Source organism: Ambystoma mexicanum, chromosome 14, assembly GCF_040938575.1.
Source record: "Ambystoma mexicanum isolate Mex_15411 chromosome 14, UKY_AmexF1_1, whole genome shotgun sequence".
Taxonomy (NCBI): domain Eukaryota; kingdom Metazoa; phylum Chordata; class Amphibia; order Caudata; family Ambystomatidae; genus Ambystoma; species Ambystoma mexicanum.
Window position 1 is genome coordinate 414594585 of NC_090940.1, and position 24779 is coordinate 414619363.

The 24779-nt window shown below is 43.4% G+C and overlaps 1 protein-coding gene across 1 annotated transcript in view; it reads left to right on the forward strand.

The window, feature by feature from the left end:
• Positions 1–24779, forward strand: part of SPINT1 (serine peptidase inhibitor, Kunitz type 1) — a 716287-nt gene that overhangs the window by 361172 nt on the left and 330336 nt on the right. The window contains exon 7 of the mRNA XM_069637577.1: positions 9847–9897. Coding sequence (XP_069493678.1) covers positions 9847–9897 — 51 coding nt within the window. The remainder of the gene's footprint in view (positions 1–9846; positions 9898–24779) is intronic.

A 24779-nucleotide genomic window follows, 5' to 3' on the forward strand; every position in this document is an offset into this window, starting at 1 on the left:
CCGGAGCAGAGTGTGGAGGGGGTAGGAGGAGGAGAGGGAGGACAGGTGAGGTGAATGTTGCCAAGGTAATAAGAACAGGAGCCAAATAGTGTGGAAATGTGTATAAACTGTGTATATACTTTGTGTATACTGAGACAATACCAGCTGTCACTCACCGACTATCCAGGAGATCAAGATAAATTCTTTTCGATAGCCTTCTAGACCTGACCAATTTGATTGCAGAACCTGGGCTATTCATTAGCCCAGGCCTCCTCTCTCGAGGGAACTCTTCCCCTAGATCTACCCATCTGCTGAATTCAGGACTGACCAGACAGAGGAGTCGAAAGAGTGGGTAGCAACACCGCTAAGGACCCAGGCTGTAAGAGAAAAAGGACAGGGTTATTATCAATCGACCATGGGAAAACAGAAAACAGAAAACAACATCTGAAGTTATGGTAACCTGAGTGAGAGGGGGGAGGACCAGGATCAGGTGTATTATTTCGTACCTAGGGTTGAAAGAGAGGAGGAATGAATACCACGAAAAGGGAATCACTGTCTATTATGTCAGGAAGCTATTCAGAAACCTGTTCCTACCAGAGCACACAGTGTTAGGACAGTAAGACGTGAGGGAAGAGGGAGGAGGAGCTTGGGAGGACGACGACAGGAGAAAATAACAGAGGATGGTTAGTATAGGTATCTAACACGGACAGAACGAGGATAGCTCTAGAGACGGGTTGTTGTGCTCTGTAGCTGCTGGGCGTCCCCAGTGCACATAAATGAATCCACTTGGGTTCTCACAACCCCCGATAAGGCAATCCCAATGTCTCTGGTAAGATAATCCTAAAGTCTCAAGTAAGGAAGAAGACACACACAGGATCACAACCCATACACTAGGTACTGGATGTATATACCTGATAGAAAAACGCAGAGCAATTTGAGTGTTACGTTTGCTGTCAAACAACGCGATGAGCACTTGCCTCCACCAGCCGTTTGGTAGCAGGATGATCACACAGCATCTGAAGGTAAGATGTCCAGAAGGAAGCCGGGTTTGTTACTCTGTCGGGCGAAGACCAGATCAGAATCGTGGAGCAGAAGGAAGTCCAAGTGAATGCAGAGTTTACCGCACCGGAAGACCAAATCAGAATCGAAAGGCAGAAGGAGGTCGAGGTAACAGGCTGGAATCGGTAATGGAGGAAGTCGGTTAGTAGAACGAAGTAAACACTGCTGTAGATCAAAATCAATCAGAAGCACCCGACCAGAGTGCGGGGCAAGTATTTAAGCTGACACGTAAGACGTGAGCAGTTAGCGAATGTCAGCTCACATGATCACGTGACCGCCTCATACGGCAACGCCGACTCCTCCAGGGTGTACAGTGGTTGTGCCCTGTCGCCAGGGCAACTGCCAACGCCGCAGGAACTGTGCCGCCATGCAGCAAGGATACAAATCACAGTCCTTTGGGGAAGGGTGCAACGGGAGAGAGGGCTGACTTTAGAGCCCTGTTTCATAACACCAGCTTTACGCCAGGCATCATGAATCCTCCCTGTGACCAATATAGCATTGAAGATCTGGTGAAGTGTAGGGGCACAAATAGACGGTTTGTCTTTAAATAGATCTGTTGGTATTAGATGCAGCCCTGCTGCCTTTCCACTCTTTGCAGAGCCAATTGCATCCTCAACTTCTTTTTGAGTAATGTGCGGCACATCTATATCTGGCGTACAGTGGCTAACTGCTAGGGGATATGGAGGAGAGACGGGAGAGTACAGTTATGAGAAATGTGCCTTCCATTCTTCCTTTCCAATGCAACAGACCAATGAATGTTCCCCTTTTAAGCTCATTATCTGACACCAATTTCCAGAATAGGATATTGGGCCTCATCACGAGTCTGGCGGTATCCCGGCGGTAATGCCGCCGGGATATTGCCAGCGCAAATAGCGCTACCGCTACTCATTCCTGCGCTATTAAAACCGGATCAGGAGTAGCAGTTGGACAGTTATTGGCATTCCCCATTGGGTCCATTGCCCCAATGGGGTTTTCATGGCACTATTTGCGCCAGGCTAATAGCGCCCAAAACAGGTGGAAAACAGGATTTTTACCTCCAGCAAAAAGCTGGAGGTAAAACTCCACTCTTTGCGCCCAACCCATAATACAAGCCTTTAGGATTCAGATTGTACATGATTGTAGACGATTGGACAGCTAGACTGTGCATTGTTGGTGGGCAGACCGTGATCCGGGCTGGAATATCCCAAGCCTGGTCCTGGTTGTCCCATAGCCCATCCAATTCCTTAAGTGGTTCTAGCTGTAGATTAAAATCTCCCACCACCAGTGTACGATATTTAGATGGCAGTATAGAATTATTATTAGACAACACAGTTTGAAGACACTCCAGACATGCCAAACCATTTGGGTTCAAAGGCCTATTATAGATAATGATTAAACATAGGGACTCAACTTTGTTGACCTTAATAATAAGCGTTTGAACACAAACAGAATGTGTTATAACGTCCTTCACCTGCCATCCCAAAGAGACCTCAATCCAGACCAATAGCCCTCCCCTCGGCCTGCCCTTCATTCCCTTTGATGCCAGGACGCAAAAGGACTGGTATCCTTGTAGCATGACTGGGTCCAGAGCCCAGGTCTCCTGGAGGGCAATTACATCATACTCTTGCATGAAGCAGCTCCACGTCGGATCGTCCAACAGCCTGTTAATCCCTGCCATTTTCCAAGAGATAAAACCGAGCCCCTGCTTGCCTGAGGCCTGCGACGTTGCTCCGGACCCACCTCTACCCAGTCAGTCAACTGCTTCCAAGTCGGCAGAATTGGCATCCGATTATTGTGCACAAGGGCCAGAGGGCCAATTGTTGCTTTCACTTGGACCTCTATTGCATGCACACATCGTGGCAGAGGTGGAGTCCCCTCCCCTGAGATATTATCAAGTGCAAGAGGCATGCGGCTCAGAATAGGATTATGCTTTTGCAAGCTGCTTACAGCATACTATAAATTAATCTCATAGACGGCAACATTGCAGAATATGCATATAATAGTGAGACAATCGTAGGTGAAACAAATTCAATTAAAACCCAATTAGAAGCTTTGTTCCACTTTGATAGTTCTATACGGGCGGTGTCACTGTTGCCGATTGTAGATAACTATCATAGGACTCATAGGGCTCTATTTAGGAACCAGAGAGCAGGACCATATGAGCCGGTAGTTAGCAGGCAGATGTTAAAGTAGCTGCAGTTAGATCTTTAAAAGGGGCAACTGTACTGTGATGGAAAGTTACTGCTGCTTTAGAAGTTGGGTTTGACGACATCCCTTTGTATACTGTATCGGTCGGGCTGATTTTTTACAATGTTCGGTGGACTTGCTTTACGTGGGCACCCTGCTTCTCTATGGGCCCATGAAGCATAACCTGTCTAGTTGTTCCGTCTCCCTGCTTTTTGGAACTAACCGTTGGCCGGGAGATGGATGGAGACACCTTCTGTTTAGTGTGTTTAGGGAGATACCTGGGAGAATCCCATTTGCGGAAGCCGCATTGTTATGAAATTTCCAAGATTTGTTGACTGCTTGCGTTTCTGTCTTTTTTTTTTCCACGCTGTCCATTGACTGCTGGATGCGCATGGTCTCAATTGCATCATCTTCTGTGGCCACCATAATGTGTAGAGAATCCTGTGGCTGGTCTTTTCTAGATAAACCGGCTTGTTCAATATTGGGCTCGAAACCAGTGGGTTGTAATAAAGCATCAGATGTTTTCTGATTGCTTTGAGCCCACTTCATCAGCACTGTCTGCAACATCGGAGGCATCGTCACCTGCAATCTGGAGATTGCCGTTTTTTGCTGCAGTCCAGAATAAAGTCAACCACTTTAGCCCCAATATTAGCTTCTGCTGCCATATTTGAGCAGAGAATAAATAGAGCCTCCATTTATTTTGGATTAAATTAGTTGGAAGGGGGGGATATTTCTTCACCTGTAAAAGACGGTTGTCTCGAGGAAGCTGATACAACATCCGGAAAATTGCTTTCACTATAGGATGATTCTGACCGTGAGACCAGTGCTTCCAAATTGGGACTTATTAGAATATTGGAGCCAATAATATTGTCCAAATAGGTCAACCTAGCGCCCAAGGAGTTTCCCTTTAGGCTCCAGCACATGTTAAGAAGGGAACCATTGTTGTCTATGGATGGAAATTTATGGATAGAGCTGCAATTACTATTGTCCAACTGCTCATTGGGAGGAAGATGTTCTGACTTTGCTATCGGAATAACTGGGGGCGACTCAAGGGCCTGTAGTACCGCAGGGGCTGCCTCAAGAAAACAAGTAATTTTCGGTTGAACTAAGGCAGCCATGTTTGTTCTGCCCCTTTTTTACTCTTTGGGTGGGACGCAACATTCGGCCCATTGTTATGCTTAGTAGGGCTCCTCAAGCGCTTGCCCATTAATGAGGCCTCAATATGGAGTCCATGTCTTCTTGTAGGCTTCATGGCTGCGGTAAGCAGCAACCTAGTGATAGACAATTGCAGTTTCGTAGGTGAACTGATGGTAATGCTGCACTTGGAAAGTGCAATAAAAATATAGTTTTGCCCCACGTAGGCGGGTTGAAACTAGACGGGCACAGGCAAGAAAAACAAAAAGTGGATAGCCCAAACCGAGTGACCAATGCCGATGCAAGATGCCACTTTCAGGTCCTATATGCACCCTGACCTAGGCACCCACTATAAGTTGCACTGTCTTTTCTTAGAGATTTTGTGGGCAGTGAATTCGGGGCCAAAATAAAACAATGGAATGTTAGTTATGCCAGGTGAACTCAGCCGTTTTAGCTATTGGTAAATCAGTGGATTGCAGAGATATAGAAACGAGCATCATTCTTATAATCAGGGCTTATAATCAGTGCTGCACCCGAAAGAGCTCAAAGGTAAAATACCCGCAGTCACGCTCAGGTCAGCAAACTGGAACAACTGTCGGCCAGTACATTCTCCCAAACCCGGATTCAAGTCCCAATTTAAAATTAGGTTTCAAAGTAGCAGAACCAAGAGATTAATCTGCTCCCGCTACTACAAGCCTCTGTGCAACAGGAAACCGTTGACGCGCTCTGTTTCATGTTACATGCAGCCCTTCACGAGCCCTTGCCCAAGTTAATTAACTTACAGCTGTGATATGCTGCTACCTGACCAGCTAAGAGTTCCTGAGACTCGCCGCTCCAGGCTCACAGCTCAGGTTCTCGACAGGGCCCGGGACAACACTGCAAGAAACTGCTCAAAGCTTGAGGCCTACGGACCACAGGACCAGCCGCCAGAGGAAAGCACCTCTAGCATGCAAGTTTCAGCGTCAAGCCGCACTGCGTTCACAACACACCTCACAATCACAACAGACTCATCACTCTCAGGGTGGGGAGCCCATTGTCTGCACCATACAGCACATAGAATTGTGGTCTCAACCACTTTCCTAGAAACACATCAATGTTCTGGAATTGCTAGCAGCTTCAAAGAAGCTACAAGCATTCCAATATCACTTAATGGAAAGAATGTACTAATGATAACAGACAGGCCGAGACTCACTCCCTAAATCCACATTGGCACAAACAATCTGGAAATGGACCCTCCAAAGAGGAATACATCTCCAAGCACATGTTCCAGGGAAACAACTGCCTAGCAGACTCTCTAAGCAGAAACATAACTCTCCCCTCAGAACACAAGTGGGAGTTACATTGGGACATACTAACCAATGTTTTTACACTATGGGGGTAACCAGAGATGGATCTCTTTGGCACAAAAGAAAACGAAAAATACCTAAATTACGCCTTCAGGTTACCACAGAACGAATCCGAAGGGAATGCACTGTGGATCAGTTGGTCAGGGGTATTAGCACATGCTTTTCCTCCAACCCCACTCTTGAACAGAGTAATCCACAAAATGCACCAAGAGCATTTGACAATGATACTAATAGCTCCAATATGGGAATGTCAGACTTGGTATTACCACCTACTCAAAATGTTCATTTGCCCATCCTTGAAGCTAACATGTCACAGAATCAGGGCTTAATATTAATACTACATCCTCAACCTCAGACAACCAATTTAGCAGTTTGGTCACCTTAATTTACTAGGTAGGTGCATGGAAATATTAAAGGAAGCAAGTAAGCCTAACACAATGCAGTGCTACTTTAACAAATGGTAAATAAATGTAGTGTGGTGCAGAAATGTCAACCCAATTGAGTGCTCACCATCACATATAGTGCACTATCTAGTACACTTGTTACATTCAGGGTTTCATATTTAATTAATTGAAAGTCTATATAGCCACACTATCTGCAGATACAACATCATAAAGCAAAGATTCATGATGGAAAGTCCCAGTCCTTCAAGTCTTCATAGACTGGATGTCATCTCACCATCTCTCTCTCAACACTGAGACTGAACTCTTGTTCTTTCCTTTCAACTCCCTACCCTCTCCATCTCCCCCTCCATCCATCCATTTTCCCCCTTCTAATCTTCCAATCTCCAACCATGCTCGTAATCTAGGCATATACTTTGACTCTTCCCTCTCCTTCTCTCATCATATCTCCCTCACTGCTCGGTCATGTCGCTATCATCTCTTCAACATCCGTAAAGTCCGTCCCTCCCTCACCTTCCATGCTACCAAACGCTTAATTTCCTCCATCTTCTCTCGCCTTTTCTATTGTTCTTCTCTCTTCTTCGGTCTTCCCGCTTCCCATCTTGCCCCCCCCAAACCCCTTTATCACTCTGCCATACGTACTCTGTCTAGTCTCTTCTCATGACTATTTCCAGCTCGCTTTCTTACTAGGATGGCTTCATTTCCACTCCCAGCTTAAATTTCACTTCCTTTGTCTTGTGTTTAAATCTCTTCATGACCTTGCTCCTCCTTACCTCTCTTCTCTTCTCCTCATTCTATACCCCCTCTCGCTCCCTTCGTTCTGCTGATCTCTTCTTACTTTGTTCCTCCACCACCATGTGCCTCTTCTCGTTTCCGCTCCTTTCAGCTTCTTGCCCCCCTTACACTGGAACTCCCTACCTCTCTCTATCCGCTCCTCCCCCACCTATTCCCCTTTCCGCTCCTCACTGAAAGAATGTCTTCACTCCCCTCCCTGATACCTTAACCCTCTCTCTATTCCCTCCTTCCTTCTATTATCCTCTCTCTGTTCTCCTTATCTTTATCTGTCCCCCGTCTCTCCTATGATCTCCTCTCTTTTGTTGCTCACTCATTACTCTCTCGATCCTTCTCTACCCCCCTCCTCTCCTCTCTCTTCTTACTTGCAAATTGTTCTAAATTCCGATTTTATGGCTTGATTCATGTTTACTGTTTTGCTTCTACTGTTCCATGTTTTATGTGTTACTTGTTGTTAACTGTAAAGCGCCTTGGATTAAGGCGCTATATAAAACAATAAAAATACAAATGGAAGAAGTAAAACTATTCTACCCTCCAATTGCCAACCCAACCTCAGGTTGGGATTTACATATTGTCTTAAGCAAGCACATATGAGCCCACCTTTTGATCCAATGCATAAAGCAAGCCTCAGAGCTCTCTTACAAAGTCACTTTCCTTATAGTCACTGCATCTATTCAGAGAGTAATTGAGCTTTAGGCGTTATCTGTGACAGAACCCTTTGTCGCAATAGATAGAAATTGTCATTTTAAGAACACACCATTGCTTCTCACCAAAATAATTTTTTTTGTTCCATGTCAACCAATACATTACCAGCTTTCTTTCCAAATCCACAAAACTCTGTGGAGGGAGCACTCTATAAACTAAATGTTCGAAGGGGGGTCATATCCTACCTCAACAAAACTAAACCTCAGAAAGACCTACCAGTTCTTTGTGTGTCTAACCGCCGGAAGAAAAAGGGATCCTCCTAAATGGATTGTAACATGTATACAGCAGTGTTGCACTGTGTCAAATAAAACCCTGCCACTTACACCTAGATCACACACTACATGTAGTAGAGGTGCTACTCTAGCCTTCATTGCCAACTTGCCACTGGAGGCTATCCGCAAAGCTGTGACGGGTAGTTCAGTGCACACATTCACACAGCATTACTGTGTTGACCCACAAGCCATAAATGACTCACAGGTGGGAACAAGCAGTATTAAAACCTGTATTTGTCTCTGTTGCTTCTATTATCTCACTTCATCAGGTGCTTCTTCCTAGTTTATGAAAAACATGTAATTCTAAGCAGATCCACAAGCCCCAGAAGACTAACATTACATACATGTAATCGTCTATCTGATGTTTGTATCTGCTTAGATTCACCCCCCCCCCCCCCCCTCCATCCTCACCTCGCTGGGAGTAGAAGGTATCATAGACAACAGGTTTTATGTGAGGGTGTGCAAAACAATTCTTCACATCCATATTCCACTATATACTTCATGCAACCTCGGGTCAGAAAAACAACAATCTGATGACCTCAACACGTGAAGGATCATGGGTACGGTACACGTCATAGTAGGGATAGTCAGTCAGTCATTAAGCTTTATTCCAGCGTTAGCCAAAAAACAACAAGTAAATAAAACGATAAACATTAGAAAAGATAAAAAGAGTTCAGAGTAAATTGACATATTTAAGCATGAAATCAGAAAAACATAAAATAGGCGAGTGCACAATTATTCAGATAAAATATACTGCAGCATATAACAGGGGAATTTAGACATCAAACCCAGGCAAAATCATGAACCGATAAGGGGTGGTGTTGTCCTGTCACCCATTTTGCTTCTCTTTAGCCATGCCCTGTGAATGTATTTGAACACATTTACAGTTGTCGAATTTCTAGTATCCTTACAATGGGCTAAGGCATCTTCGACATATCTGCTGCCAGTCCTTAGACTGGCTGAAATGTGCTATTTCACACGATGACCCTTTAATCACTTGCAAAAGAACAAGAAATGGGTGATGGATTCTTAGTTTAGCAAATAATGCTGGCCAGTGCTAAGAGTAGTACATTCCTCTTCCACCCTACGGTGGGAAAATACTCCACTCGCACATTTAATCTGTCACCTCGAATCACTGGTCATGGCTTCAGGTGACCTCCAATACTGACCCAGGTTCAATTTGGACAGTTCTACTTTCACAACTTTGAACCATGGGAGGGATTTGGACCCTGCTAGCGAAAGAACGTGCACCAACGCATCTCTAATAGGGATAGTATTACAGAAACACCCAGTTGACGTCCCTTTTTCAAACTAAGACATTATGTAATATGCTGCACCAACCACTAGATGTTGACCTATGCAAAGCATGAGAATCTAAGCAGATACAAGCATCAATAAGATGATTACCGGTATGTAATGTTTAATATATATATATATATCACAAGTGTAATTTTTCTTCTCTTTTTATGTTTTTTCATTCAACAGTATTGAATAGTACGTTGGCAACTGCAAGAGCAAAATTAGTTTGTAGTTATACAGCGTTACATTGTGGATGAAATAGTGTTAAGTGCAGATTGATGGATTGCATAGGGAAATTAACTGGCTGCATTAAACCTAACCTTGAAATAATACAAATGAGTTTGTCGGGGAGGTGGCGGGAAGAACATGCTTATCAGTGCAAATGGACCGTGTGATCATTCATTATCCAGCACTCTACACAGGGTGCGAACTTCATTCTAAACAAACAAAGTGTATATTGATCACCCAAATTATTTTGTTGTGCATGCAGCAAATAGTCCAAGACCACACCAGCAGCCTGGGAGAGCCAATCGAGGGTTCAAATATCAGAGGGACGATTTTTAGGCAGATATTAGACTGCTAATTGTTCTTGAATATTGCCTCATATGAAATCCTGGAGCCATTTTGTCTTAGACAGAGCCCCGCCTACCTTGTTGTTTAAGTCTTTAAATCCGTTTGTGTTATGTTTTGCAGATGATAAAGGATTTGTAAAACTACAATCCCTTGACATCGCGAAAGACAAAGGTAATACTGAAAGCTCTTTAAAAAGCAACATAAACGTAACATGAATAAGTTGAGTAAAACTGGCAAAACCATGATGGCAGAATAATTGACCAAGATGTACTACTTGTTTTTAATTGTGTATTTTGTTTGGGATCTTTTGAAGATTAACACATATTCCTTGTTGTCATGCTGAAAATGGTCGGCTGAATGCTGTGCTGTAGTATTTTATCTTTTGTCAGCAGAATATTTTGTTTCAGCTAACTTTCTGTCAAACATTAAATTTCTAAGCAACTGTAGCTGCTCGTGAGCTTTGTATACTTTTTTCTTCTCGGGCACTAACATTTGCTACAGTTTTCCAGGTGAGTTGTCCTCTTATCAGATGAAGTGTGACTGCTGTCATACTGGTACCAAGTTTAGTCAAGCAATTTGCCACAACTGGATATGCTCCAAGTAAGCTGACTGGGAGGGAAAAATGCATTTCCTCAGGCGAGAGTTAATCTATTGTGTCTACAGCCACATAATTGTTATTGCCCAGACCCATAAAGCAGCAATAATTCCCTGCTTTGAACAAAGAGCACATTGATGGTGTCTCCCATTTATCTATCTTCCACACCTAGAAATCATAAGCAAGATTGGCAGAAACTTTAACCCATTCTTCAGGCAGATGTTTTTCCAAAACCTCCATCACTACCCTCCAGGTAACCAATACCCTCCAGATAACCTAATAATTTGAAACTAATGCTGGTCAAATGCACAATCATAGAACAGGGTGCACAGCTATGCCAAAATATGATGTGGAACTTGCATATATGTTCTAGTGGCAACAGCATATGACGACCAAGGGTGAGAGGAGGAGGCAGAGAGGGATGAGGTGGAGTTGGTGGAGGAGAGAGGGGGTAGAAGTTGGGGTGGGGGGAGGGGGCCAAAAGGTTAAAAGATAAGCCACCTCAGCCTGGCCCACCCTGCAAAATGGAGGGGATAGTATCCGGTTACCAAGTACCATCGAAAGTGGCACTCAACCCTCTCCAGATGGCCCAATGCATTAGTGGTAGTGATGCTAGACACTATACAAGTACAGACAGATCAACGTGGCATCCAGACAAGTTCAGCCGGAGACTACAACTTTCCAAGGAGAAATGTAGGGTGCTTTAAACCCCTGAGTCACTGTTTAAATCAGAGAAGGCAGAGTTGTTGGGAGGGGTGGGGGGGGCGAGAGGCAAGGAATGTGGACCTATAGTCCTTGGAGATGCTGATGCAGTAATGTCCTTTCCAGAACCTCACACAATGGGCTCTGTTGAACCTAATCCCCTAGTCTCTGTTGTGTCCAGTAATGAAAGGTGAATCTGTACTTTGGCTTCAAGTGGTCTGTTCATCCTCCGGTCGTGACATATGGTGTGAAAAGTAGGATCACAATCCTGGACAAAATAAACCTTGTTCTGAGCATTCACATTTACCCCTCATGTATGTTCCTTTCCCTAAAGGAAACGAGAGGCCCAGCCTTCATCCCAACCTATAGTAGGGCTTGCATCATCCTCAGATGAAGAGTACTCTGTTTTAGCTAGTAACAGCAAGGAGGAGGAATTTGGTCCTGCATGGTGCAAAAAGAATCTAAGTAGGAAGGCCAGAACATCTCCCAACCCCACTGGCCCACCTGATGACACACTCTATAATAATCATTGGTACCAGCCCAGAATTAGACAACCTCAGACCTTTGCCGACAGACTACACCGCTGAGAACCCACCAGTGTCTGAAACAGCAAAGACACGAGGAAGCCCAGGCACAGTCCACCATTGTTCCATATTCTGTGCTCACTCAGGAAGATGCCCAGACAAATGCCATCCCGGAGCCCGTGATCACTGGAAGGGCTTGGCTAGGAGCTGGCCTCTGGGCAGCTGAAAGTGGGTGGTGAAATAGGCTTTACCCCAACCTCATTGGGGGGGCCACACCCACCATCAACCACCCTTCAAATGTATTTCCAAAGAGAGGATCTGCATGCCTTTGCTCACCAACTTTGAGCATGTTGCTAAAATTGCCCAATAGGAGAAAGAACACTGGCCCGCTACATGGTTCACCCATTAATAGGGTAGCAAGCGGGTAATGTGTCCGGTCCTGAAATTGGGTGGAAAGCCACATATGGAGACCTCATGGAAGGAATCATGCAGTGATTGGGCCACGGCCAAGAGTGCCATTGACAGCAACTTTATGACCTACGATCACACCCATCTTAAATACTAGAACAGTTATTGTAGAGAATTCAGTGTGCTCTGGGCAAGTGTCTTGACAGTATGTCGATTAAGGCAATAAAGGGCACAGTCACACGAGCAATTTTGTAACTCATTGCCACCGTCCCTCAAATGCGCTCTGCGTAAAACTCCACCAACCCACTTTTGAGCAAGTCATGCAGACAGCCAAAGGACAGCAACCAGCATATCAGTCCTGTCTGACGTAACCCAAAGCCCAGCCTAAAGGTAGATCCAGTTCATGCTTAATGAGGACTTTGGGCAAACCCTGTATCAAGGAGACACCATTCCAGAACCTTAGAATAGAGTAAGAGGTGAATGCTCTTTCCCATCCTTCTCGGAGATTAGGAGAACCTGAATGATGACCTCCTCCCAAAGGGTTGCAAAGAAGTATTAAGTAATTTGCATGTGGGAAGTTTAGGATATCACCTGTGCCTGTCCACATGCCTTGGAAGAGTCCGCAGATACTAGCTATTGTCTGAACTTGCCACTGGAGAGCCAACATGGCTGGTGGCTGAGAGAGGAGGAACTCAAAAGATAAACATCTGGAGGTGCTTGCGCAAAGGCAGGAGTCAAGGTCTACCACAGAACGATGGAAGTTGATAGCAAAGCAGGCATGTCCCTGATAGTGGCTGAGTAACAAGGAAGATTCTGTGCTCTCACACCCTATCACATCCAAGCCCCAAATATCATCCCAATATCCTTTGTATAGGCACTTATGATCCCATTTAATGCCAACATAGCTGTGCATTGCCCTGGCGATCATGGAAAGTTGGGGGTTGGCATCGTGGTACAGCTGAGCACAGGTGTGCCCTTGCATCCCATATCCCTGTGGGGCATTGCTGCATGCTTGGTGGTGGTGCTTGGTGCAGACGCTGCTCGGTGGATGCAGAGGGGCAAATTAATACAATTGTAAGTAGGTATGCAACTCAGAATCCTCTGGTGCCTGCCTGAATGGTGATTGCGAAGGGCAGCAGCAGTACAATTTGTGATGCTGCCTTCGGAGAGCCTTGTAACTGCTCCAGTAATGACCTTCAGTGTCTAATACTGTAGAGTAATGAGTAGCGATGCTCCGATCGACTCACTCACAGAGCAAAATGCACTTTGTGGGATGGAAAAGCTACATGATCGCATGACTGACCATTAACAGGATTTACCCTTGAGGGCAATCTGAGAGCAAACACTAGTGAACTTACCTCGCTTATGAGCGTCAGCACCAAGATGCAACAAAAGCTAACCGATTTGGATGATCGAGCGTGGTACCTGCTGGGCTTGGTTGAAAATACAGAGAGGGGCATGTGAAGAATCCTATGGCTCCCTCTTTGAAACCCTGCCTAAAGTCTCCTCCCAAGTGGCCAGGGAAAGGCAGACGTTTCCTGATCCTAACCTTAGGTGTAGTGTACTGCGGGAGTATGATATGATATGGTATTTGTAACGCGCCTATATACAAGTGTTTCAAGGCGTGACGAGGCAGGGAGGGAGGGAAACAAGGGGAAGACAGACAAACGATCCTACTAGGCCAGGTGTCATTCAGATCGCGCAAGTGCAGAGGTAAGGGGAAAAGGAGGAAGTGCAGGGGGAGGAGGTGGGGGAAAAGTGCAGTACAAGGTAAGTAGCGTAATAAATAATAAATAAAAAGGGCCAGCTGGTGGCAAGTGCGAGGTAAGTGCAGAGCAAGTGCTGGGAAGGGGGCTGTAGGGATACAGTGACAGTCCCACAGTGCAGGGGGAGCCAGGGAGGCAGTGCAAGTGGAGAGTGGCTGGGCCCTGGACCGAGGTTGCTGAGAGTGGCCCAGATGCAGGTTTAGTGCTGAATTCAGTGGGGAGTTAAGCAGGTTTAGCAGGGGAGAGGGAGAGAGAAGTCAGAAGCGAAGAGGATCACCTGGGAGGAGACGGGGCCCAGAATGGTGAGGAGATCTAGTGGGATGAGATGCAGTATTTGTCCTCTGAAAGGAAGTCCCTTTCAGGGTTGCCAAAACAGGAGATGGCATATTGCCATTATATTGTCCTTGACCCACATAGAAGATCTATGATTCAGGGTACAAACTCTGTTAAAACTGAGAATGCTTTGTCAGCAGGAAGATCTTTTAAGAATAAATACCCTCCTTACTCCCTAAGGTATAATCTAAAAGAATCTAAAGGAAATGCCTTAAATCCAATGTACTCCTCTGTAACAACCAATTATCACAGTCCATCTTTTAATAAGTTTAAGAGAAATCAATGAACCCTTAACAATAACTCAGCTGTTGAAAAAACTAATTTTACTGAAGGGTCTACAAGTCCCATTATCCCAGAAGTACTGGGACGAGGAATAGGGCTGAAGAGGTGTGCTGTAGCAGTAGTCTGGCAATTAGGCCTAACAGCCCACATCTGAAGGAACCTTTGAGGCATAAATGATCCCCTCAGGTGCAGGCAATTGGAAGGGGCTGTAGCATAAGGAATAAGGCACAAGGCTGGCAAACCAAGCAGAAATGGGAGAACAAGAAGAGGGTCATGTGCCCCTTTACTCTGAAGTGCATAGGATGCACAGTGGAAGACTTGCAGGAGAGCTGTCTTTCCCCATATGAGACTAATTGCTGTGGTTGCCGACCTGCAGACATGCAGGAGACTGAGACGAGAAGCAGTTGTCAAGCCGTGGGTCTCAGGAGTGAGAGGGGCTCCCTAAACGTATGGCCGGACCAGAGACCCCTTTACTGAAGGACGGTTGGGTCCTCAGCGAGCCAGAAGCAGAAGTTGTGGCAGAAGCCAGGAAAGCAGTGCGACCCACAGAGCAAGTGTCAAAGAAGCTACTGAATGAAGCACAGCGTCCTAACACCTTGTACAAGCAATGCCGGCAACAGTATCCAGTTCCCTGTTCACGTGCGTATGACTTAAAGCGAGTAGAAGTTGTTTTACAGTTGCAAATACCCGAACAATGGAAATGTAGTACTTGCGTATAACGTGAAAGGACTTTTACTCACGTGAAAAGTGAACATTGCTTAAACCCATTGCTCAGCATTGAAAGACGGTTACTGCTTTAAGGAGTGGCTTCATGTCCCGAATTAGAGTGAACGCTGCTAAGTCCATTACCGAATACCTAACCTTGACGATACAAATGTTACAACCTTTAACTTGTAAAAACTACATAAAAGAATGGTTGCGTGTGCCTAATTGTGATTCCCAGAGGACTGCACTCTATCCTTCACTTTCACTCAGGAATACTATTGTATACCAATCTTTAAACCTTAAAAACAATAACTCTAAAGGGTCTTGTGTGCCTAATTATGATTTCTAAAGAAAGACTGTATTCTATTCTTTATCTTAACATGGCATACCCTTCATTTATGAGAAGTTAGTGTATAACTATTGTAGAAGAGAACATGTATTGCCCAAGCCGAGTCTCCCCATATCACTGAAACCAACCTTTCTAAGAGTTGAAGCAATCTAACTGGCCTAAGCTACAAGTGTGGTAGCATTACCTGAAGCTAAGAGAGTGACGCCAAGGCTTCTGGGTGATTCATTGGGCTGATAACTGGCAGAAAGGTACAGGTAACGTTGGGGAAGGGAAACTGGCTGCTTGTAATGACTGTTTTGAAGTTGACACAACCTAGAATTCCAAAGACTGTGGAAGACTGAGAGAAGGGAGTCTTAAAGGCAACCCCAGGTTGTTCTTGTGGCAGAAGGACAAGAGGAGCAAAGAGGCTGCCCCTTTTTGATAAGTTATTCCGAAGAATGTTGACGTACTTTAAAGTATGTCTTGTCAAAGCCTGTCTAAAAGTACTAATTACTGAAGCTGTGGTGGTATATCTAGTTGTCATTGGATGCAACATGTAGTAGTCCAAACAAAGAGGAGTGCTGTGAGACAAAGTTGAATGTTCTTACAGTGAATGAAGTGGAAGTGAAGTTGTCAAAGTTGAAACAGCAGCACTAAGAAATCATCCTGACAAATATACCATTGTGAAGCCTAAAACTGTAACCAAGAGAGTATTAACTGTTAACTAAGAACTGTGTCCCACTGGTAGTTTTGGATATTGCATTTCTTTAGAAACTGTGCCAGGTCTTCTTGAGGAGGTGGCAAAGCATTGTGGCCATGGGTTACCATTGGTGCTATTTGAAGGAAGTGAAAAGTGGATATTTCACAAACGAGAAGAGATTTGCCATCATTGAAACTTTAGTTAACAAACTTTTACATTGACTTTGAAATATCAAGAACTGAGTTGAAACATTTCTTTCTTTAGTTGAACACTAACAGAACTGATCTTGAATCCTGGGAAGAGAAATCACCCAGGACATTAGGTTATTCAGAGACTGTGAATGTTGTTCATGTTATGTTGTATTGGCAGCTAAGTGGACAGCCAAGTGGAGTCTTTGGGTCGCGATTCATTCCTGTTTTCCTGCAGCTGCTGTTTTCGCAGTGGGTTTGAGAGTGGGCATGGCCTGGCTGCTATCTGTTGACTTGCACAGAGTTAAAAGCTCATTTTCTCTGCGGCACGCAGAGCGGCTAAGTCGACAGCCAAGTGGAGTCTTTGGGTGTTTGGTTGCTGAGGGTGTCTGGCAGAGCGAGTCCCAGTCTCTCACAGCCCCTCACAAGCTCTGACAAGATTCATCAAACATCGTGCAACAGCCTGTGGTGCTCTTTCAAGGATAAGCACCCCACCCCTTCCCCGACAATGGATCAAGTCGGGAGTTCGAACGCAGCAGAAACGTCTGCTTTCAGACTCAGCTGAACAAGGGGAACAAAGTGAATGCGATCCTCTTTGTAAGGTGAGTGAATGAGTGATCAATGCAATAGGATGTTTGGCAGCCCTAGCACAGAGTGAAAAGATGATGCCCAAAGAGAGCACATCTCTAATAACCACAAAAGCGGGATCAAAGGTATACGTTACTAAGGTGCAAAACATAAATATACATGTTTCACATACTGCCCAAAGCAAGATCGCTACACGAGATGGTGACTCGAGCATGTACCTAATGGATGTAACTGACGCTGAACTGTTGCAGGCTGACGAGGCACTGATACGTACAAAGTATAATCGTGTTGAAACAACAATGTTTCAATCGTGTGACACATGCCATAAAGTGGCCAACAGTTCAGGCTTGAAAGGAAAGAATGCTTATGAACAAAAAGTGGGATACAAAATAGAGTGCGGGCCTCAAGGGTTAGCCTTGGAAACTGAACCTGTAAGAACATGCCCGGCAATCGGCACAAAAGCTAAAGACCTAGCACTCAAACACATCCGGGACTAACCTAGAGTGGCTCACATACTAATGTCTCACACACAAATGTTATACTAACGTGCAGTGATTTCAGAAAAATCAATGCAAACACAAGCATGAAGGGAAAGGGGGAGTAGTGCTAAAAAGTGCCAACGTGAAAACTGGGAATGTGGATTAAGTGAGGGAACAACATGAATCGAATGTAAAAAAAAAAAGGCAGGTGTCGTGAATGGTGCAAAGCACTTCAAATTACAAGAAGCAATTCTGAATCATTGTGTCGTGTCGGATAAACCACAGTATCTCTCGACTGAACAGGAAAATAGGATACTTTTAAGGTTAAGGGAAGACGGCGCTCAATTGAGAGAGCGAATATGTGAGCAATCGCTCCGGTGCTCATTTGAGGAAAGACATCTAAACAGAAATGCAAACAAATATATGTGTACGCCAGCTTCTTTAGTCTGGAACAGAAATCGACACTTATTCCCGATGAGGACATTTCAAATGGAACCAAATGACGCAGAGAGAGATGACAAAACTGAGAGTGGCAATCAGGTGGAAACTACGCCGGTTGTTAGACAGAATGACGAACATGGCAGTCTTGCTCACGAGGAAATCTCGCAAGTGACCACCCGTGAATCACCCACTGCGCAGTGCTTGCCAACTTATTCGCCATTAAGTAACCACTCTGAGAATAGTGAACATGACCAAGTATGCGTCTGTCGAGTGAGGCAGCAACGCAGATCCACAATAATGTCATGGCGGCACTCACCATTTCACTAGCTCCCTTCTTAAAGCTATATGAAGATATCCACACCTGCCTAAAAGATCATGACACCCTGCTCTCTATGGTTCATGCCAAACTTCGACACATGGATACGGTTATAGCAGCAATCTGAGATAGAGTGGACGTAGAGGCAGAGGCGTCCATGAGATGGCAGGCAAGACTGACATGGCACAGGGACAACATGCAGATAAAACCAGCATGATGGAGGCCTTGCTGGAATCTATGAAATGGATGAGTACAAATGCAACCTCTACAATAGACACCAAAACTCAAGATATTCAAATTCACTCGTCTACAGAACTACCAGATGCTCCACTATAAAATGGAAATGTTTATCGAGAAAGAGTGAATAAGTGCAGGCGAAAGGACCACAGAGTGCAGTCCAGTGGCATCATAAGGAAAGACTTCTCAAGAGACATAATTTATCAATCGACCAATGGGTCGCAAGAAGCACAAACAATCAAAATAGATGCATATGAAAGTAACCAAAAACAACTTTTGTCGAATACTGAACACGAGACATCTGTACTAAATACATCTTCAATGACACATTTGACCTGAGCATGCAAGCTACCAATCCAAATGTCAAAGACATTTTCAATATCTTCAAAAAACAATCAAAACAAAGCAATCAAATGAAGGCGAATGAGCAGAATAAGAAAGAGAACCGGAATACTGAAGGAAAAGCAAAAAACATCAAAGCGAAAACCAAACTGAGAACGAATGGGTCACGGGCCTTCTTGAGAAACGTACAACTTCCAGTGCAATGGAAACTAAATCTAAAATTGATCTAAAGAAGAACTCAAAGGACACTAAGAACTCAAATAAACATAGTGCTAAGACAAACCTACTAAAGTCTTCACTTAAAATTGGAAATCTAAACTCTGTTGCAAATTTAGCGTTGGACAATGAAGAGGCAAGTAGAGTGGAAGAATATGACCCTCTCGAAGACCTCTCACAACTCTTAGAAGAAAATGAAGTTCCAAGAACAAGTGGTGAAGACCGCACAACCAAAAGCAACAAGAAGGAAAAACCGCTGACCCCAGTCTCAAGATTCCCGAACAAGGGACCCAGCTCCAACAATATGAAATACAAAGATATCTGTGAAAAGGATCTAGATGGAAGTAACTCCTCAGGCTTTTTGACCTTGGCACAGAAACAGAAGAAGCTCAGAGACAAGATGGAGGTCCACTCTGACTGAAAAAAATATGTATGTGTATGCCCAAACACCAGAAGTTTGAATCCCGTAAAGCCCTGCACAGATAAAAGCCACAAATAAAGGGACCTCCTATGAAGAACAACTGCGATATAAACAGAGAGACAACAACAAAGTAGTACTTGAAAAGATATTGACAACAAAAAACGAGTTCAACTTGAACAGAGAGAACGTAATACAATTAGTACATTGCATGCCTACTCTGAGAACTGTCAGCTCAGATAACATTGTGATAATTGAATACGTGAAATAGTTCAGAGTTGACTGGGTGGTATTAAGTTAGGCCAAGCCATGACCAAACAAGCTTTATCATGATGGATCAACCTATGGATTTCAGAGTGCTACTCCATTGCGGGCACAGATGTCCCTGAGAACCTAAGCGCCCATTCCAACAGAGCAGTGGCAACCACTTTGGCTCTCTAGTGGTGGATCAGTACAGGACATTTGCAATGCTACAACTTGGTCGCCACGCCACACTTCAAGGTATTACTGCTTAGGCACACTTTCGGGCCAGGATGCTCGATTTGAAAGAGCGGTTCTGCACAATATCACATCAAAATTATGTAAAAAATCCATTCTTCCCACTTCCATCTACAAAACTGTTATGGAAGTCTATCTAAAATGAGGAATCCGTGGGAGGACACACTCGGTTAAAAGAGCACATTATTTACTCTTGGTAATGATCTTTCTGATGGATGTTGCTCCAACGGATTCCTCATTGCCCTCCCATCCTACTCCTCCGACTGTGGGTGCATTTTCTTTTAATACTTCTCTCCTTTCAATGCCCCATGCAGGTTATCTGTTCCTCAAGACAGCCCAGTAGACCGAGGGATAAACTTGGAACTTGGGCAACGGGCACGGTGTGTGACATTTATGTTGTCGTCGACGTCATGTCGGGACACAGGCATACTAACCATTGAGGGACATCGACTCGATGCTGCACAGTGCCCCCTGCTGTCGAAAAATGTCCTGCGACTGCAAAGCAGGATACCAATATATCTAAAATGAGTAATCCGTGGGAAGAACATCCATCCAAAGAAGATTATCAGGGTTAAGTAACTTGTTCTTTTTAATAAAAAATAGAAAATTGGCATAATTTTATTATTGCTGGGGGCATTTGGGAGGTATAAACACTCATTACCTTATGTTAGGCCAGCTTTGGTATATCAACTGAAAAATGCTTCTAATTAATTGGATTATTTTTAGGTGTCAATATCAATCTCCATTACCATGTATAATCTGATTCTCCCAAGGGAGATACTTCTGGTAAAATAGTTCCAAATACATTCGGTTTCTTACTCGAAAACCAAGGTTATTTAAAAAATATTTTTTTTTTTAGAGGTTTCTGTTTCTTTAGCCATCTTTGTATATTATCCATGTGTTGTCTGTTCTCAGTTCTGAGGGTTCAAATCTGTTTTGTTTTCTAGACACATCTGGAGATTACCAGATCTGAACTGTTATGCACCTAGAGAATTCATTGAAAATCAAATGCATACATATGAGCCCTGGGTGTTCACTTATTCCACTATTTCAGATATTTTATTTATTTATTGAAACAGAGCAGAGTATAAGAAAGGAACTTGAGGTTCCACAAGTTACATATTGGCAATGTGATGAACTGCTCTCTGCTGGGGGCTTTTAAGAAGATTATGCCTCTATTCCACATAAGACATTGTACTGCTAGAAAAACACCAGATATTAAAGCCTGGTACTTGCACTATGTACTTTTGAGCACACATGCTCTGTATTCCTCAATTGTTAAGCTTTTTCCCAACATATTGGGTCTGGCATTAACATCTTTTGAGATAGAAAAAACAGAATCCGAAAAAAGCTGGTGAGAATGTGTTGTAGCGCATCTGGAAAGCTCTACCATTGTTGCTTAAATGTTCCAACAAGAAATCGGTGTCTGAAGATGTTATAAACCACAATTGATGTTCAAACATTATCAGGTCCAGCCAAGAGTGCCAATGGAGCCAGCACAGCTCAGCTGTCCTGTTCAGTCAGCAATTCTTCAAAAACATGCTTATTTATTGTTATAGTTTTACATACAAGTCCATCATTCGAATGATGGGTGGTGTAGAATATTCTTTGAGTGAGGTATGCTTGAAGTTGACTAGACTTCATTTTTCACAGCAGTCTTCCTGAGAGAACACATTTCCATATTAGCATGTAGATTGTCAAATGTTAACGAAAATTGAATGGCTCTCTTCAATTACAGATAGGCTTGCTGACTCACTGAATAGTAAATTCCATACATGTTCTTGGGATAGCCGCGATGACTATACATAATAGAACTTGCATATAATGCATTTCAACAAAGATTAATAGGATATTTTATTTTGGTTATTCTGAAAAATTGTCTAGTCGCCCCAATTCATTGTCAGTGAATATGTTAAAGTAGATTTAGTAATCATCTTGCTTAATGTGACCAAAAGTCAATGACTGTCCTAACATGGTAAACGCAATGTTTCATCATCTGAGCTGCATATGTATCCAGCTCACAGAAGGGTAATCTAATAGCATTGCTTGTATTTGTATTTATTTTATTTATATAGCGCAAACCAGGCCCTGAGGCTACCGGGCGCATATCTTCAAACAATGGTTACAACAGTGCAGGAGCATAGTACAGGCATGACTACAAGAGCAGTACAGGTTAGTCAGGCATACATGACAAAATAGTCGGCTATTCAGTAGGACAGTTGATCATCAGAGGCGGCTAGCCAAAGTTTAGCTTTGAGTTTAAATAAGTTGAAAGATGGTAGATTTTGAATAGTGAGCGGCACAGTGTTCCAGAGTTTAGCTGCCAAAACTGGGAAGCTAGCCCCTCCAGCTGTTTGGAGCTTGAATCTGGGAATTGAGAAGCTCTGAGTGTGGACTGACCCGAGTGACCGTGGAGGGATATATTGAGTGAATCGCAAAGCTAGGTAGAAAGGGGCCTGGTTGTGAATGCATTTGTAAGTGAGGGCGAGTGATTTTAGTGAGATCCTTTGGGCGACAGAGAGCCAGTGCAAGTTCTTCCTAGTTTCGGAGATGTGTGCTGATCTCGGGGTATTAAGGGCTGCTCTAATGGCGTTGTTTTGAGTGATTTGGAGTTTGCTTAGGTTGCCTTGATTAGTGCCTTGATACAATACATTACAGTAGTCCAGTTTGGACATAACCAGTGTCCTGGCGAGGGAGATGCAGTTCTGTGTGGAGAGGAAAGGGCGACGGGCTGGGATCAGCTTACACGTGTAAGCTGATGCGGCTGCAACTGCATTGGTTTGTCTGTGAAGGGAGAGTGTGAAATCTAGGTAGATTTCCAAGGTTTTTGTGTCTTTGGCAACTTTGATGGTGTTGCCATCGATGTTTAAGGAGCTAAACAGAGGGTTCAGCTTGTTGAGTCTTTGTTGTGTACCTAGAATGAGGAGCTCAGTCTTGTCATCGTTAAGACAGAGCTCATGTTGTGCCATCCAGGCTTGGATGACATGGTAGATGTCATGGTAGATGTCTTGCTCACAAGATAGCTTGATGAGCTATGTGTAACCAAAATGGCATACATTACAGCATGGCTCTGCCCATTATCTCTCATCTGCTAAATGACATCCCAGCGAAGTGTTTAAGGTTTTACTAATTGAATTAAATAAGTGGATGGTCTCCCAGCATATTTTCCCTATATATCAATCTGGTTTTAGATCTGGATCCTCTACTGTCCATTAATATAGCAAATTTGGTACCTTCAATTGAATATTCATGGACTTACCGCAACTTACCAGTGTTCATTGCTTTTATAGATTTTACAGCTGCTTTTGATACTATAGTACGTGGCCAGCTTTGGGTAAAGGTGAAGTAATGGGGAATCCCTCCTGGGCTTCTATTTATGATTCAACTTTTATATAGCAATACTTCTGTTAGAGTATGTCTAGATGCCACAGGAAACCTGTCTAACACCATGCCTACGAGACAGGGGGGTTAAACAGGGCTGCATACTAGCGGCTACCCTCTTCCTTGCCGATTTTATGCGAAACCATGGGGATGCTGTTATGAATCATATTAAAATTGGGACGTTGAGGTTAGGCTGGTTAGGGTATGCCGATAACCTGTTTTTGTTGAACTACACGCCAAAAGATCTGCAATATAAATTGGATGTCCTTGGTGATTTTGCCACAGAGAATAATTTGATCATTAACATAGGTAAAACCAAAGTTATGAGATTTTTGGGTAAACGACAAAACCGCATGGTTCCCGGTCAAAGGGTCGACTACAAAAGGATCGAATGTAATGGGGTCGACGCAATAGGGCCGAAAAAAGGATCTAATTTTTTTTAAATTATATATATTTTTGTTGGTTTTTCGAATAGGTAAAAAAAGTGGTTTTTACCATAAAAACAGGAGTTGGGGAGGGACCCCCCAAAAAAAAAATTATGTAAAAAAAAAAATAAAACATTTTTCGATTATTTTGAATCGATCCTTTGACCATTTGATCCTTTTGAATCCTTTGAACTATAACCAATCACAGCTATGTAACACATAGATGGACAATCAACAATCAACCGATAGAAAATGTGGAACACTATAAATATCTTGGCGTAATAATTGATCATAGTTTAAGCTGGAAATCCCACTGGCTAGAGACAAAAAGAAAGTGTATGATAGCCACAATGGCGTTAAGTAATTTTATAGGCAAACAGGTGGCATTTCTGTTGGGACTATACTGACATTATACTCTGCGAAGATTGTCTCATGTCTGTTATATGGTGTGGAAATCTGGGGCACATTTTATAGAAAAGAACTAGAGATTACCGAAGCAAAAATATTGAGGATATTATTGAGAATGCCAAAACGTCTGCCTCGTGAATACCTATTACTTGAATGCAGTGTGATTGTGAGCGATATACTTGAATTTAAGTTGGCATCGCTTTACGCAAGATTAAGTAATCTGGATAATAACATGTATATTGTTGGATTGACGCAGTATTTTAAGATTTTAATAATCCGTTATTTAAAATTATTTCATAGATTATGCAGCACTTATTATAAATGGGCTAAAAATTATGCAAACAAATGCTTAACTATGTCGAATGCTCAATTTAAATGGCAATTGAAACGTGTAATCTATGAGCAAAGTAGGGTCAACCTAGCAACAAAGAGTCACAGTGGTATGTTTCTTGAAATATGGCCTACGAAAGTGTGTAAACCTAACTATCAGATGGCCTTTCCTGAGAATGAAACCATCAGACGTTATTTATTATTTAAATTTAATAGAAGAGATACCATGGAAATACTAGGCCCAAAATTGGGCCTACGTAAAGAAACCAGATAGTGTAGACTCTGTGGAATCTTAACGATCGAAACAGCTAAACATATTATATGCGATTGTGAAAGCTTATGAGATATAAGCGCTAAGAACCTAGTAGCTTAGAGTATGTGGAAAGAAAACCACATAGACGGCATATGGGCATCTTTGATGCGCGGGTATGACATGCATTTGA